The sequence below is a fragment of the Pygocentrus nattereri genome, chromosome 18 (genome assembly GCF_015220715.1).
Source record: "Pygocentrus nattereri isolate fPygNat1 chromosome 18, fPygNat1.pri, whole genome shotgun sequence".
Taxonomy (NCBI): domain Eukaryota; kingdom Metazoa; phylum Chordata; class Actinopteri; order Characiformes; family Serrasalmidae; genus Pygocentrus; species Pygocentrus nattereri.
The window spans coordinates 38,636,159-38,654,735 of NC_051228.1; the positions used below are offsets into that span (position 1 = coordinate 38,636,159).

Consider the following 18,577-nt stretch of genomic DNA (forward strand, 5'->3'; position numbering starts at 1 on the left):
GGATTGTTCCCATTCATGCTTGATAAAGGACCTCAGCTTCTCAACAAGTCCACATTCATCATTGTGATTTTCCTCTTCATGATGTGTCAAACACTATATTACCAAAAGTATTCGGTCGTCTGGCTTCACACGCATATGAACTTGAGTGACGTCCCATTCTTAATCCATAGGGTTTAATATGATGTCGGCCCACCCTTTGCAGCTGTAACAGCTTCAGCTCTTCTAGGAAGGCTTTCCACAAGGGTTAGGAGTGTTTATGGGAATTTTTGGCCGTTCTTCCAGAAGCACATTTGTGAGGTCAGACACTGATGTTGGACGAGAAGGTCTGGCTCACAGTCTCCGCTCTAATTCATCCCAACTCGTCCACTGGATTTCCAGATGGAGAAGCGTGATTGGTCACTCCAGAGAACACGTCTCCACTGCTCTAGAGTCCAGTGGTGGCGCTTTACACCACTGCATTCCACGCTTTGCATTGCGCTCGGTGATGTAAGGCTTGGATGCAGCTACTCGGCCATGGAAACCCATTCCATGAAGCTCTCTACGCTGTTCTTGAGCTGATCTGAAGGCCACATGAAGTTTGGAGGTCTGTAGTGATTGACTCTGCAGAAAGTCGGTGACCTCTGCGCACTATGCCCCTCAGCATCCGCTGACCGCTCTGTCATTTTACGTGGCCGACCACTTCGTGGCTGAGTTGCTGTCGTTCCCAATCGCTTCCACTTTGTTATGGTTTGGTTTGGTGGATGCTCCTTCTATATCCACTCATGATACCCTCACCTGTTACCAACTCACCTGTTTATTGTGGAATGTTTCAAAACGGTGTAACTTAAATATTCCATAAACGTTTTAATCTTATTTTGTCTCTGTCCTAAGACGTTTTTAAAATGTGTTGCAGGCATCAAATTCAAAATTTGTTCATATTTACCAAAAACAATTAAGCTGGTCAGCCAAAACATTAAAAGTCATTTCTTTGGATTGTTTTGAGTTAAGAAAGGTTCGAGAGAACGAACAAATCAGAGATTCTTATTTTAACTGCATCGTTTTTGTGCTGTTTTGTTGTTGTTGTGCGTGTTTTGAGTCGAACAGTACAAAGTACCAGTGATTTTTGGGCTGATTTCAGCAATTTAAACAGTGATGTGATGGCCAGCTTAGGGTTGGTCAAAGAGACAGAAGCCAAGATGGACACAGAGTGGACAGACTTTGCTAGAGGGGCTTTCCACATTCTTCCTGGTCTCTTTTCTTTGGTACTAGAATTGACCTTTTCCAGTCTGCCAGTTACTGAGCACTTTTCCAGATCTGCTGGCATCATTTGGGCAACAGTTTAATTCAGATCAGCTTCAGAATCTTGAGATGTTTCCACTACAGTGTTATTGACTTGTGGCTCTATTTTTGGGCAATGACCTCAGGGCCTGTCTGATGTCTTCTTCTAGCACTGAAGGGTCTACAGCATAGCTGATAACAGGCCAAACGTAGACAATGCACTCCAGACTGGACATGTGTTAGTGGTAGAGCATGGGTGCATGTGCTGAGAGAGGGGATGGGGTGGTGGGCAAGCTTTGACTTGCAATAAGCACCAACACCAGGCACAGAAATAGAAAATAACCCAAAACAAAACAATAACTGATGCAACCCCTTAGAAAGAGAGTCTCATTATCCACTGGCAGTGTTTATACTATGTGAGAGAACAGTGCAGGGAAAAATTACCACTTTCAGAATGGAAATATGGGCAATGCTTCATTATAACAGACCCTATAAATTATCATAATCTAATGTTAGTTAATAATTATAAAATTCCTCCTTGTGTATTAATAATACACAATTCTACAATTTTAACCTCTTCAGCTCCTCGGGACCACCGGTGGTTCCAAACCGCTCTTGTTCATGTTCTCCATAATGTTCATACTCCATGAGCTCCATTCAGAAGCTGGGCGTCGTGTGAGGCTGTAGCTCTTCTCTCCAGTCTAATAGACGGTGATGTCATTTTAAACCCTTATAATAAAAGAAGCTGAACTCAGTTTGTTTTTCTACTGAAAGTCGACCCGTTTTTCCCCAAATCTGGGCTCTAAACTATAAACAGACGGCGTCTCTTCAGTGATCTGCTCTGGAAACATCACTTTTAGAAAACAACACATATACACATTGCTGCAAACAGTAGAATTGTGTGTGGTGGGTGGGTGTATATGTATAGAGGCATATGTATAGATATGTAAACATGTGTATGTATGTAGCAGCAAATAGTAGAATTATGTCTGGGTGTATATATGTATATGTATATGTGAATATGTATATGTATGTATATCTGTATAATTGTTTTTTTCCCCTCCTTTTTTTTCTTTTTTTTTTTTTCTTTTTATTTTTTTAATTATTTATTTATTTATTTTTTTTTAACTTACTTATTTATCTATTTATTTTTATTTAGTTGTCTGTTTATTTACTTATTTTATTTGTTTTTTCTCTTTTTTTATTATTATTATTATTATTTTTTCTATTTATTTACTTACTTAATTATCATTATTATGATTTATTATTATTATTATTATTATTTTTTTTTTCTCTCTCCTCCCTTCTTCTCTTTCTTTCCTGTCCTCTTTTTTATTGCCTGTCAGGCCTGGCCAAACAAATAAAATAAAAACTTTAACAAGAATAGGCTTTAGTAACCTATAGAGCTTTTTCTTGTGAAAACAAATATGTTTGGTACATCAGTACATTCGGATTACCATTCCGATTGCAAAAATGGCCAGACATGACAGGTTTAAAAAAAAAAAAAGAAAACAACACAAAGAGCGGCGGAGATTTTTGGCTTTCAGCAGTAAATTGTAAGCATGTAGTGACGTGGAGATCATAAAACACACGTTCTGATAATTTTTACAGACTTTTACAATAAATAAATAAATATATAAATAAGTAAAATTAAAATGTACATTTATTTCATGCAGTTACTGAGTAACTTGCCTTACATGAAAATTCAGATGGACACACCCAAACATACCCTGGAGACTAAGTGGTCAATGATTAACTATGTACTTACTGACATAAAAATGATTAAGACACTGTAAATGTTTTTCATAAGTTACTATATTTACGTGTGATGTAAGCAGGACAATTATTATATTTTTATTTCTAATTCTGAATTTTTTTCATTCAATCTAGTAAACGTCTAATACTTGAAGCTACAGTAGTAAGTAAACATAAGTGAAAAGTGAAAATAAGTGAACATCTTTTACAAATTTAAATGTGATTTCTCTGTAAACTTTAGTGCATAACGTCTATTTATATTCTGAGTTAACATAAAAATGTACGTTTTTGGTCTCCCCCACACCCGAACGCTAAATTCAGCACATTAAAATGTTTATTATTCCAGTAGGGGAAGTTATTATTACGCTGACTTATTTTTACTTTACTTTTACCAACAAAACATGCAAATTTACCAGGTGTCCAAACACCAAAGTCATTTGACTATATATAATTTAAGAGTTCAGATTTCTGAAGAAAATCATTTTTTACAAGCTACAATTAATAATTAGATTATTAGTTATTAAGTGTCATTAACACACTATCAAACAATTTAGATTCTGTTTAGGAAGTGAACACTATGAAGTCTTAGTGAGAGGATAGTGGAGGTGTCTGTTGGTGGACTGCTGAGTGTGTGTGTGTGTGTGTGAGAGATGGCTGCATACCTCATAAAGCGTGTTGTAGGTAGTGACTGTCACGGTGTTGGTGTGCATCATTAATCTCTCGCCCAGCAACGTGAAGAGGCTGTGTGTGTGCATGATCTCCACTTTCCTCCTGCAGTGTCACACACACACACACACACACACACACACACACACACACACAGAGAGAGAGAGAAATACAAGCATGTTGAGAGTCATGGCCAGCTGTGTGTAATTGCAGATGTGCAGGAAAGCAGAACTTACCATCCATTCCAATCTCAGCACACAGTCCTTCACACCATTAAGATCAATGAAAAGATACATTGAACTGGCAGGTTGACATGACTGTTAGTGACAGTGCAGTGCTCAAGGGCACCTCACACACTCACACACACACATACATGGTGAGCAACACAGACACACACACACACATACACATATCCAGACCCAAACCCATCCAATTATCTAAAGCCCTCCTCAAAAGACCCCAAACATAGAGGATCCCAGCAGCACAATATAAAGCACTCAGGGGAACACAGGTATGCAATGCTGTCTCTGACACAGAAAGCCTGGTGGGGCACAATAAACTGGGGCAGCAGCGACGTGTCAATAAAACTACACACAAACGCACTCCATCAATGAAATTCACACATTCACACATTCACGTAACGGTGTAGGAGTTGGTGGAAGTGGAGACAGGAATACGATAGCAGCATTAGATCTCACAGAACCTGGTTATACAGCATCGCGTTACAAATACACAGCGATCGTTACTGCTGGACCACTGTGCCACACTGGACACACCCAACAACACAACAGGGCAGGAAATTTTAGCTGCACTCACAGTCAGCCATGTTTCTCTTCTGAACCCCTCTGGACTGAAGGAGCAGTTTTGGTCCTTTCCAGACTGAACGTGCTGGTGTGTCCCAAACGTTTAATCTCTAATTTCTGCTCTAATGGCTGGAAAATGTATTTATTACATTTTCCCACATTATATTGCCTCGCTGTTATGAGTGGCTACCACAGCTGAGGAACTATGGCTAGCTGTGTAGTGATGTCCATATAGTAAACAACGCTACTAAACGTCTGAGCGTATGTAAATTTATCATGTTTTATTGGCCGCTCTCAGCTTGGGGCCAGCGTGATCGGGCCCCAGAGCTGGTTATGGAATGCATGGAGTGTTTTTAACTGCTCGCTTCGTTTGGCGAGCGCTGACGAGCCCCACGATCACCAAAAGAACGCCCAACATTGTTTGTTACAAAGACAAATATATACACACTGTACCGTGCAAAGGTTTTAGGCATCTAAGCAAACTAATTATTTTATTTATTTATTTATTTATTTAATGATTTACCTCAGCAGTGAGTTTATCCCAATATACATTAGAATAAAGTCGTATTCATAATTCAGATAAACAGAAAAACAATAAACAGTAACAAGAATTTCTTGGCTCCATATTTTTCCTGGACACCTTCACAGCCGCCACAGAGACTCGTTAATATCATCAATTACATCATGAGCTCAATTTACTGAGCACTGATTGGTCAAACCAGGAGCTGCTTTATAACTACATATAATGCTGGGCTTCCTCGAGGAGCGGCTTGGAGATGGGTAAACAAACACACTAACATCCAGAACATCACTGTTTATTATACTATATATATATATATAATTCTTTCGCACGGTACTGTATATAGTTGTTATACTGAATTATTGCTCATGTCATGCTCTGCTCCACAGCAACATCTGGTGGGCCAGGCCCCACTGGTCCCTAATGTAGAGACGCCACTGCAGGTGTATAAGAAACTGGACAGGTTTGAAACCCTGTCTCGGTATCTGGGTGTAGAAACACTGGTCTGGATTGAGGAGGGAAAAAAAAGAGTGAATCTGATTAAATCCTGATGTATCCTAAAATAGCAGACTCTCGCACCGTGTGGTGTGATGTTGCTAGCTGTGTATGTCTTCCTCTGGGACAGTAGTGTTTAAGCATGAAAGCCTACTTTTAGATGCTCGTCTTAATTAAAGTGACACTGACTGTATTAGAAATGACGTTACACGTTTTCTGACCACTTGATGGACTGAGTAATGAGCGTGGTTATGTGTTTTAAGGAAAACTTGAATATACACACACACACACACACACACACACACACACACACACACAGCTGTCTGCAAACGCTCCAGTCAACTTACACCTTTTAATGACTTTCTAAGTGATTAAACAATTAAAACATGCCAAACTGTAAACATTAGTGCATAATTTCTATTAATTACTGGAAAAACATAATAAACCTCTGAAGGTGATCTGTGGTATGTGGCACCGAGTCTTCAGCAGCAGAACCTTCAAGTCCTTTAAGTTATGAGGTGGAGCCGATTGGACTGGACTTTCTGGTCCAGCACACTCCACAGATCCTCAGTCAGACTGACAAGAGGGGAGTTTGGAGGTCAAGGCAACACTGTGAACTCATCCCCATGTTCCTCAAATCATCCCAAAACAGTGTGTGCAGTGTGGCAGTCTGCATCATCCTGCTGGGAAAGGCCACTGCCACTGGGGAACACAGTTTCCATGAAGAGGTGTACCCAATCCGTAATAATGTTTAGGTAGGAGACGCATCAACCTGACGTCCGCATGCCCAGACCCAGGGCTTCCCAGCAGAACACTATCCAGAGCATCACACGCCCCCCACCGGACTGTCCTCTTCCTAAAGCGGATCCTGGTACCATCGCTTCCAATGCTCCAAGGTCCAGTGCTCTCTGCAGGCACTTTTGATGGTGGACAGGGGTAAACATGGTCACTCTGACCAGTCTGTGGCTTCGCAGCCACTTATGCAGCACAATGCACTGTGTGTTGTGACACATTCCTGCTGTAATCATCATTATATACCCTGTCGGAAGGTAGTGAGGTTCATCTGTCCAGAACAATTTGGCCCTTAACAGAGTCGCACAGGTGTTCTACAACCAACACGTCAACAAGAACCAACTGTCTAACACATCCCAGACCTTGACATACGCTGCTGTTACAAGACAGCCAACGTTATTCACTACATCCGTTGTGTTGCACTAGTACGAGTGGATCAGACACAGCAGTGCAGCTGGGTTATTTAAACACTGTGTCCACTCACTGTCCACTCTATTAGACACTCCTACCTTGTCGGTATTATATTTTTGGTTGGTGGACTATTCTCAGTCCAGCAGCGACACTGAGGTGTTTAAAAACTCCAGCAGCACTGCTGTGTCTGATCCACTCAGACCAGCACAACACACACTAACACACCACCACCACGTCAGTGTTACTGCAGTGCTGAGAATGACCCAACACCCAAACAGTACCTGCTCTGTGAGGGTCCATGGGGGTCCTGACCACTGAAGAACAGGGTAACAGAGAAACAGATGGACTACAGTCTGTAACTGTAGAACTACAGAGTGCAGCTATACAGTAAGTGGAGCTGATAAAGTGGACTGTCCTTTAGTTCTCTGGAGACGACACGTCGCAAAAAGAAATAATAATATTAAAAATAATAATAATAATGATAGTAATGTGACCAGGAGGGGTCAAACTTATGCATACAACTGTACTGATCAGCCATAACACACACATGCAGAGACAAACATATAAACGCACACACAGAGTCTCACACACTGACAGAGTGACAGACACGTCATTTCGGCATCAGCGCCTGCAGAACTGTCCTCTGCCTCCGAGACGGAGACTGTTCACCGAGGACCGAGCGGCTCTCAGCCTCACTGAGACCGTTTGCTGTTAACAACACTACAGTCTCATCAGCCCTCAGTTCACTTTCACAAGATTACCAAGATTACAGGATCAGCGGAATCATTACCGTCATCTCCCTCCTATTTGAGGTCGTTCCCTACTTACCACAATGAATGGAAAGAAGCACAGGCTGGATATTTTTCTACTTCAGGAGCTTAAATAATGATGGACGCCTTCCTCAGAACTCATTTCTCCAGCATGTAGTGTAGCCGTAGCAGATCCAGGCTCCGTCAGACTGATTATTCTGCTACAACTGGCTGTGTTCAATCGTCCCCGTGAGCCGCAGAGCACCCACTCCCTGACCAGCCCCATCCCTTTATTAGAAAGCCTGACTTTCTTATCCTGTTCACAAATACAGAGCTGTGCAAAAGTTAGAGACCACCCTTCATTTACTTAATTTCCAAAATGTTAAGTAGGAGTTAATCATTTTTAGGAGATATTTTTGAGGATAATAGATGAAAGATGGCCCAACTGCATAAGGAAGGAGAACGCCAAAGTAAAACACCGCTGTCATCAGATCAAAACCTCGTATCCCCAACACGGTGACTTTGCAGGAGAAGGAAAACACCTACTTCACGTTTAATGGAAGTCAATGGAACCAGAATTTTTTCCAAGTCATTTTGGGCCGTTTCTTTTGGTCTATTCATCAGGAAATTTACTCACAATATAAAGAGCATACAGGTGTTTTCAAATCACGTCAGAAACTGAAAAATGTTGTTCTAACAGCAGCGAGACGTTACCGAGAAAAACCTCTAACAACCATGCAAAACCTGGAAGACCACCAAACCTTTTACCACCACGCAAAAAGTACCTAAAGCTTTTATCTCTGACCGAAAATCAAGCTTTAGATCTGAAAACATCCACAGGTGTATCTGTCCATCCTTCCACTGTGAGAGAATAACTCGGCGCTGTGGGTCTGAAAGGATGTGTAGCTGTCAGGAGGCTAGTAGTGATAAAAGGAAATGGAATAAGAAGGAAAATTTGTTCGTCAAGCAAAGAAGCAGCTGGTGTTCTCAGACCAATGGACTGACCACCCCAGAGTCCAGACTTCAACATAAGTGATACATCTGTTACGTCAGCTAAGAGACGTCTGCGCTGTAAACATCATGCTGAGTGATGCGGGGAGAAGGAGGGCCCATCCTACCCGCCCAGAGAGAGCGAGGCCATTCCAAAAAATTCCACCAAGCTGTCCCGTGGTGGACTAATGTCCTAAAGCGGATACGTTTTGCTGTACGTACATTTCTCCTCTGAATGTCACTGGATTATCCGAGTTATAATATGAAAGTTACCACTGCTGCTTGCTGAACACATGACAGCCCACACAAACCAGCCAGCTTTGCTGAGGCTTTGTCCACACAGCGGGTCAAAGCGGCCCAAATCCCATCTTTCTCTTCATCTGTGACACAGGTGTGCGTCTGTGTGTCTGAACAGATAAACACACTGAATCTGACATTTTCGATTCTGATTTGAGACGCTCTCATATGCGGCACTGACATCCGATGCGTTTCTAATCTGTAGGAGTGCGAGTCAGTCTGAACAGCCGGGTCGGAATTCATGCGAATTTCATGTCAATCCGACTCCTCATTCGTCATAGTTTCACGCTGCTGAGACTCGAATATTTGGGGTGATGTTTCTGTACAAAATATTAGAGACTGATCCAAAACGCTCCGTGTTCGAGTAGATTTCTAGAGAAATGTCTGAAGGTGGCCGCAGGAGAACGAGGCCGCAGCGTCAAAGAACAGTTAAAAGACTGAAAGCGAAGTTTAAAGAATCCGAGGATGAGAACCGAAGAAGCTCGGACACGTTCTGGGTGATGAGCCCAGCTGTCAGTCAGTGAAGCTTCATGATGGCTCCTGTGATGCTGGTGAAGATGAAGCTGATCCTCCGGGAGCGGCTGGCGTTCGTTGGCGGTTGTGATTGTTTACCTCTGGATGAGCCGTGACGCTCCGTTCTTTTGCGGGTCGGTTTAGGAGCTGATCTGTTCAGACTGTCGCATACAGACCACATTTAAAAGATCATCTGATGATCAACAGACAAACAAAACAATCAGATTCAGGCCTCTTTTACCTGCTGCGTGAACGCAGCCTAAATGTGGTTGTTACGCTGCTTTGCCAGTAGTTGGCCGCAGTCTGAGTAGCTGCTGCTGTAAAACAAAAAGTTTAATAGTAGTAATTAATTTACTTCCACGTTACCGCATCTCAGGGCGCAGCACCGTCTGCTTGATTGTAGCATGTATGTAGCACAATTTCTATTTTGATGCTAAAACCTCATTCAGAGGATTCAGTAAGACTCCGGGACAAAAATGCACAAAGGATAAAACATTATGGATTTGGAACATTTCTGGAGTTCTGGACTTTCCATAACTGGGATGAAAGTAGGGCGTGACATCTGCATTTTTTCAAGAACAGCATTAATTTCTCCCTTGGAGAAAAACTGCTTGAGCTTGTTACCAACATAAACTAAATAAACAAATAATAAACGAGGATGTCACGATCTGAGGAAACTCACTTGTGTCCTAGATGTTTCAGGAAGTAGCCGAGGACTTTGAGCGCCTGGACTCGAATGCTCTCACTCTTCGAGGCCAGGAGCTTGTAGATGACCCTGATGAGAGAGAACGAGAGCTTCACATGATACGGTTCTTTTGCATTAACGTCCAAGTCCTAATTCAGTTATTATGACCGTTTTCCAGCTTCTCTGTTACTGTGCCTTTAAGGTTGATATGTAATTGACCAGTGTTCTGATTGGCTGCCCTATGTGGTGCAAAAGTAATTAAATTAATACTACTACTAATAATAATAATAATAATACATACCTCATTCAACATGAATATCGGAAGAAAACCTCGTATCTCCAAAACGACAACTTTACAGAAAAAGGAAAAAACCTACTCTACTTTTAATGGAAGTCAATGGAACCAGAGGATTTGGGCCGTTTCTTTTGATCCATTCTTCAGGAAATTTGCACATGATAATAAGAGCAAGAGGGATTTTCAGATTATGCCAAAAACTGAAAAAGAACAGATATGGAGATACAAGGTTTTCTTCCGACAGCAGCGATGTGTATAGTGTACATACACACACACACACACACACACACACACACACACACACACACACACCTTGCACATGTTTTCGCACCCCTGGTCAAATGACATGTTCTGCTGATTTTCTGTGTGAATACGTCACACGTCCTCCACAGAAATCACGTTAAACATTTAGTGCACACTTTATTTTCATTTGTTTAACATACTGTGAAGAATAAAAGGAAGCATAAGAGAACGTGAGAACTTTCGCACAGGCCTCAGCAGATAAACAGCACTTAAACTGTTACATTAAAATGTGCAGAAGTGTGAAGACTGCAAACTTTGGTTCATTCAGAAAATCAACAAGATACGGCACCCAAACTTCGGCATACGACTGTATCTATACAGTATAGTACAACATAACGCATGCACGGTGTCTAAAACGGGTCGTTTCTGGAGCTTCGTTTCCATTTATGGACTACGGGAAGAACGATTTGCTCTGAAAAGCTTTGAAAATTGAGCTTTCCATGCTTTTAGGCCCTTTGACAATCCCACAATCCCACAATCCCACAATCCCACACACAGTCAATCACTATTCAGGGGGAAATAATTGTAGCTTTTTTTAATGCTCTGCACACAAATGTCTGATCTGTGGGGATATTTAAATGAGAAAATCCATTAGCTTTGGTGTACGAATGTCCAGAAGGCATGAGCTTCTATTGAACGCAGGGAGGTGAAGCAGTGGCAGTGAGCAGGGGGCGCGAGGGCAATGTGACTGACGTGGTCATGACAGGTCGAATCTACTTCAGTTATGTAAGCACAGCAGGCGCGTACGTGTGTCCCTCAGGACTCACCGTATTCCATTCCTCTGGTCGAAGGCCGGGATCATGGAGGCCGGGTGCTCGGACATGAGAGCCACCAGAAGCTGAAGAACGTCATGGATGTTCTCATCCTACAGAGGCAGGAGATGAGAGAGATGAGAGAGATGAGGAGAGAGATGCAGACCGAGCGCTACAGCAGAGAGCTATTAATATCTCTGGAGATCATTCTGAAGATATTAATATCACCAGAGAAGGGGGCATTACATAACATCTCAGGATATGTTTTGCCCTTTACATCAAACGATTCCACTGCATTTAACACACACTGATCAGGCGTAACATCATGACCACCTCCTCGTTTCTCCGCTCACTGTCCACTTTATCAGCTCCACTTACTGTATAGCTGCACTCTGTAGTTCTACAGTTACAGACTGTAGTCCATCTGTTTCTCTGATACTCTGTTACCCTGTTCTTCAGTGGTCAGGACCCCCATGGACCCTCACAGAGCAGGTACTGTTTGGGTGTTGGGTCATTCTCAGCACTGCAGTAACACTGACGTGGTGTGTTAGTGTGTGTTGCGCTGGTATGAGTGGATCAGACACAGCAGTGCTGCTGGAGTTTTTAAACACTGTGTCCACTCACTGTCCACTCTATTAGACACTCCTACATCGTCGGTCCACCTTGTAGATGTAAAGTCAGGGACAACAGCTCATCTGCTGCTGCACAGTCTGCGTTGGTCATCCTCTAGTCCTTCATCAGTGGTCACAGGACGCTGCCCACAGGACGCTGCTGGCTGGATATTTTTGGTTGGTGGACTATTCTCAGTCCAGAAGCAACACTGAGGTGTTTAAAAACTCTGATCCACTCAGACCAGCGCAACACACACTAACACACCACCACCATGTCAGTGTTACTGCAGTGCTGAGAATGACCCACCACCCAAACAGTACCTGCTCTGTGAGGGTCCATGGGGGTCCTGACCACTGAAGAACAGGGTAACAGAGTATCAGAGAAACAGATGGACTACAGTCTGTAACTGTAGAACTACAGAGTGCAGCTATACAGTAAGTGGAGCTGATGAAGTGGACAGTGAGCGTAGAAACAAGGAGGTGGTCAGAGTGTTATGCCTGACCGGTGCAGTTTAGAACTGCTAAGATCACATCTATAAGGACCCACAGCACCCTGTACAATATAGCCCACATACGGAACTAATGGACTCCTTACTTGGCTTAATGTGAAGGAATAGTTCACAGAATTTTTCCCTCAAAAACAGCTGATCAGCCAATGTTTGATCTGACGATTCTTTACTTAACTAAAGGTTAATAACTCGTCTATTAGCACCATCTGAACTGCATGTCTGAACTAGAGTGAGAGGGTTTGTGGACAAACTAAACTGGCTTGACTGAATTAATGGTTTAAATGTTTCTGATAGCTTCTGGATTCATACAGTAATTCCAGGTAGTTGCTATGAAGCTGCTACAGGATTACAGCTACTTGTTAAGATGATTACTAAAACATTGCTAGGCTGTTTCTATGGTGCCCCAGGTGGTCTTTAAGGCATTGCTAGGCCACTGTTATGATATCCTAGGTGGTTGTTAACGTGCTGCCAGGCCTCTGCAATGGTATCCCAGGTCATTGCTAGGCAATTGCTATGGTATAGAGGTGGTTGTTAACGTGCTGTTAGTCTGTTGCTACTGTATCCCAGATGGTTGCCAAGGTGTTGATAGGCCATTGCTATGGTATCCAAGGTGGATGCTAAGGCACTGTTAGGCTGCTGCTACTGTATCCTAGATGGTTGGTAAGGTGTTGATAGGCCATTGCTCTGGTATCCCAGCTGGTTGTTAACGTGCTGTAAGGCTGTTGCAACTGTATCCCAGGTGCTTGCAAAGGTGTTGCTAGGCTGTTGCTATGGTATCTCTGGTGGTTGCTAAGCTGTTGCTAGGCCATTGCTATGGTATCTCTGGTGGTTGCTAAGCTGTTATTAAGCCATTGGTATGGAACCCCTGATGGTTGCAAAGATGGTGCTAGGCTGCTGCTTTTGTATTCCAGGTGGTTGCTAAGAAATTGCTAGGCCACTGTTATGGAATCCTTTGTGGCTGCTAAGGTGCTGCCAGGCAACTGCTATGGAATCTCAGGTGGTTGCTAAGGTGTTGCTAGGCCATTGCTATGGTATACAAAGTATTTACTAGGGAATTGCTGTAGTGTCCAAGGTGACTGCTAAGTTGCTGTTAGGCTGTTGCTATTGTATCTCAGGTGGTTGCCAAGGTGCTGACTGGACTTCTCTGCCAAAATATTTGTTATTTTAAATGCAGTGAAATAAAACCAGTGAGCCTGCAGTCTAGCCTTCCTAAATGACTGAGCCCGGAGTGTATAGTGAGATTTATTTACCTCATGCATGGTCAACAGGTAGTTCAAAATGCTCTGCAGTTCATCCTCTTTCACACCTCGGTCCTGAAAAATATATAAGTTTATACAACAGTCAGTTCAGGTTACGCGAGCCGATTGGATGAGAGGCGTCTAACTGTGCTGTTATTTCACCAGAACATCACAGGTTTCTCACAAACACCATCAGTCCACTGAGATGCCGTTGCTAAGCAACAACTGACAGCTGTAGGAGACGCTCGCCATCTGAACGTTTTTACTTCTTACTTTGCCACAAACAGAAAACGGACGCTGTTAAGATCACATCTGACCGACAGCCGATTTGGTCCGACTCTGAAGACGAGACGACGCTAAATTCCCAAACTGTCGTCACCACTGAGCAGCTTTTCAGTCGGGAGCTGTGACAGAAGAACAGCTGAACAACCTGGAATCAGCCAGAAATGAACCCAACACCATTCGCCAAACTAAACGGGCTGTAAGAAGCTTTACAGACCGGCTAGAACAAAACAACATTAATACTGATCTGGACAAACTGACCAAACTGAGCTGAACCTGATATTGGCTCAGTTTTACGGCTCAGTCTGATTCGGTCCGACTCTGAAGATCAGACCACACGTCTGGTGATAATGTCTCTTTTGGCAAAAGATAACCTGAACAACCAAACAACAAAATCAGCTTTGGGCCACATTTACCTGCGGTCTGAACGTGTTGAAGCTTTGTTCGTAGACAGACTGTGATCAATGGAAATGTTAGGCCATAAGCGTTAAATCAGAATGTGCAAAAACACTTAAGCTCAAAAAGTAACGTCCAATTAGTGACACTGCGAATACCTGCCTGCTTCATGTGCATGTCTTAACTAATCTGATTAGTGAGAGAATGTGTCTGGGCAACAAACCGGGGCCACTCACGCAGGTCACTAATGCATCTAACATCTGGACGCAAACCAAGAGAGCGAGGGGGAGGCAGAAAATGGCAGGAGCAAAAAAGCAAAAAGGCAGCGGTTAAACGAATAAAGGACGCTGCTTAGCAACCGCATCATGCTTTTCCCAGACAAGACAAAAGCCTAAAGCAAGAACACTGTGTCCATGTGACATTTCTCTCTGAAGCTCACGCACACACACTTCTCCTGAGCGATGATCCATAATGCGATTCCCTCTGCGTGCCGGCCCGCCGACTAGCTGAGTGTTTTCATCGTTTCGAACAACACAAAAACAAATGAACTAATTTCTGTATGACTGCTTCACAGAAAAACCCATCAAATCTCAGAGAGGAACGAGGATAAACAGCTCCGTGCAAAATAAAAGCTCTACACGTCTTCTGGCTGCCTCCATATGAAAACTGCCCATTTATTTATGATCCCATCATTCTCATATAAAAGCAGCATCCATATGAATAATTGAGAGACTGCGCAGATGACAACCTCCAAACACGCAGAACAAGGTCGCCGTTTCTCCACAGCCTGTAGAGGAGGGTCACCTGCGCCACTAACACTGAGCTGGGAACGCCAGAATGGCATGTTAATTAAAGTGACGTTGTATCACCGCGTTAACGGAATGATCTCGGTTTCCTCTCCGGTAGCTGGTTATTATGTGGGAAACTATCTAGTGATGTTTATGCGGCTCATGCAGCTCATGCTTCTATATCCAGTCCATCGAATTAAGCAGAGGGTGTGCTCACCTTGAGAATAAGCTGTTTGAGGAAGAGGAGCATGAAGGCGCGAAGGGAGATGATCTCCTTCTGTGTGGGGCGTGGACCATCTGTAAAACACAGCGATTTCATGCAGGTTACACAAAGCGGAGCCAAAAGCACAGGTTTCATAAAATTCAGACTATTCAGAGACACCCTTATACACCCTTATACAAACAAGACCAATATACACTGACCAGGCGTAACGTTCTGACCACCTCCTCGTTTCTGCGCTCACTGTCCACTTTATCAGCTCCACTTACTGTATAGCTGCTCTCTGTAGTTCTACAGTTACAGACTGTAGTCCATCTGTTTCTCTGATACTCTGTTACCCTGTTCTTCAGTGGTCAGGACCCCCATGGACCCTCACAGAGCAGGTACTGTTTGGATGGTGGGTCATTCTCAGCACTGCAGTAACACTGATTTTGAGCAAAACGCTAGCCAGTGCACGACTACCAAACACAGCTCTGTACACACATAAAATTAGAATGTTCTTCATTAAAAACACACAAAAGCATTTATGTAACTAAAGATCAACCAAACTATGTTGGTCTTCAGACTCAGGGGTTCATTTACTTCAAAGGAATGGGAACCATGTGGTCATGAGGGTCAGGGATGCAGCCTCACTATAAATAAAACGGTGTCCTGTGACTTTTGAATGTTTAATCATTTATTTTAATAGAATAAGCATTAAGCTTAATAATTAAGCTTAATTAGCATTAAGAATTAAGCTATAGGGTCATTCAAAGTCAGTTAAAGGCCTGAAACGTGTTTTCAACTCCGGCTTTAAACCAGCTCCGGAGAATGATCCGTCAGAAGCCGTAAAAAATTCACAAGCGAAGAAAAATAATTAGTATTGTGCAAAAGTGCGTTTTCTGTGGAAAATATGTTGAAACAAGGATCAGCAAAACATGCCTCTGACCAGAGGAGCCCAAATTCTGCTTACAACTGTACATAAAATACCGCTTTACACTGCGTTTAAATGTCTGGTTTATAAGATCACGCAGGGTGAAGATTTCTCATCTACCTCTATCAGCACTGTTTATTCAGTCTGTCCTGAGTTATGAGCTTTCAGTCAACGGCAGTCAGTATTTGTGGCCTTCATCTACATTTCAGTCAACATCTCTCTGCCTGAGCAACTCAGGGGACCCCTTACTGCTTTATAGCAGAGGTCACTAATAGCCGAGTCCAGACCCAGATGCTGTCCTATGCGGACCTGAACCTACAACCAATACACTATAGAGAATGACTGAATTTTGATGGGGTGGTCCTGTTTTAATAAGCTTTTATGGTAGCTTTAGCAGCCAGAGACTCACAGACCAATCACATGCACTGTAATTATCACACGTGACGCTACCCAGCCAATCAGATCAGTGCATTACGATGAGCTCTGAGACTCGAGTGAGTGACGCCACACAGGGGAGGGTCGAGGAGAGAAACAGCAGTCAGAGAAGAAAGTGAGTCAGAGGGAAGTTATTCCACATGACGTGATCTAAAAAGAGGAAACTGACAGTAAATGTTGTTGAAATCTGACCGAACTGGACTTTATTTGATCTGATGTTCAGTAAATGTTGTTGAAATCTGACCGAACTGGACTTTATTTGATCTGATGTTCAGTAAATGTTGTTGAAATCTGACCGAGCTGGTCTTTATTTGATCTGATGTTCAGTAAATGTTGTTGAAATCTGACCGAACTGGACTTTATTTGATCTGATGTTCAGTAAATGTTGTTGAAATCTGACCGAACTGGACTTTATTTGATCTGATGTTCAGTAAATGTTGTTGAAATCTGACCGAACTGGACTTTATTTGATCTGATGTTCAGTAAATGTTGTTGAAATCTGACCGAACTGGACTTTATTTGATCTGATGTTCAGTAAATGTTGTTGAAATCTGACCGAACTGGACTTTATTTGATCTGATGTTCAGTAAATGTTGTTGAAATCTGACCGAACTGGACTTTATTTGATCTGATGTTCAGTAAATGTTGTTGAAATCTGACTGAACTAGACTTTATTTGATCTGATGTTCAGTAAATGTTGTTGAAATCTGACCGAGCTGGTCTTTATTTGATCTGATGTTCAGTAAATGTTGTTGAAATCTGACCGAGCTGGTCTTTATTTGATCTGATGTTCAGTAAATGTTGTTGAAATCTGACCGAGCTGGACTTTATTTGATCTGATGTTCAGTAAATGGTGTTGAAATCTGACCGAGCTGGACTTTATTTGATCTGATGTTCAGTAAATGTTGTTGAAATCTGACCGAGCTGGTCTTTATTTGATCTGATGTTCAGTAAATGTTGTTGAAATCTGACCGAACTGGACTTTATTTGATCTGATGTTCAGTAAATGTTGTTGAAATCTGACCGAACTGGACTTTATTTGATCTGATGTTCAGTAAATGTTGTTGAAATCTGACCGAACTGGACTTTATTTGATCTGATGTTCAGTAAATGTTGTTGAAATCTGACCGAACTGGACTTTATTTGATCTGATGTTCAGTAAATGTTGTTGAAATCTGACCGAGCTGGTCTTTATTTGATCTGATGTTCAGTAAATGTTGTTGAAATCTGACCGAACTGGACTTTATTTGATCTGATGTTCAGTAAATGTTGGTGAAATCTGACCGAACTGGACTTTATTTGATCTGATGTTCAGTAAATGTTGTTGAAATCTGACCGAACTGGACTTTATTTGATCTGATGTTCAGTAAATGTTGTTGAAATCTGACCGAACTGGACTTTATTTGATCTGATGTTCAGTAAATGTTGTTGAAATCTGACCGAGCTGGTCTTTATTTGATCTGATGTTCAGTAAATGTTGTTGAAATCTGACCGAGCTGGTCTTTATTTGATCTGATGTTCAGTAAATGTTGTTGAAATCTGACCGAGCTGGACTTTATTTGATCTGATGTTCAGTAAATGGTGTTGAAATCTGACCGAGCTGGACTTTATTTGATCTGATGTTCAGTAAATGTTGTTGAAATCTGACCGAGCTGGTCTTTATTTGATCTGATGTTCAGTAAATGTTGTTGAAATCTGACCGAACTGGACTTTATTTGATCTGATGTTCAGTAAATGTTGTTGAAATCTGACCGAACTGGACTTTATTTGATCTGATGTTCAGTAAATGTTGTTGAAATCTGACCGAACTGGACTTTATTTGATCTGATGTTCAGTAAATGTTGTTGAAATCTGACCGAACTGGACTTTATTTGATCTGATGTTCAGTAAATGTTGTTGAAA

General features: G+C 42.3%; 1 protein-coding gene across 16 annotated transcripts in view; it reads right to left on the reverse strand.

The window, feature by feature from the left end:
• nbeaa (neurobeachin a) overlaps positions 1–18,577 on the reverse strand; it is a 280,982-nt gene that overhangs the window by 81,217 nt on the left and 181,188 nt on the right. For all 16 annotated transcript variants that reach the window (XM_037547319.1, XM_037547326.1, XM_037547327.1 and 13 more), the window contains exons 14-18: positions 15,325–15,404; positions 13,654–13,716; positions 11,299–11,396; positions 9,931–10,023; positions 3,675–3,783 (exon numbers count right to left, since the gene is read on the reverse strand). In XM_037547319.1, the coding sequence (XP_037403216.1) occupies positions 3,675–3,783; positions 9,931–10,023; positions 11,299–11,396; positions 13,654–13,716; positions 15,325–15,404 (443 nt within the window). The remainder of the gene's footprint in view (positions 1–3,674; positions 3,784–9,930; positions 10,024–11,298; positions 11,397–13,653; positions 13,717–15,324; positions 15,405–18,577) is intronic.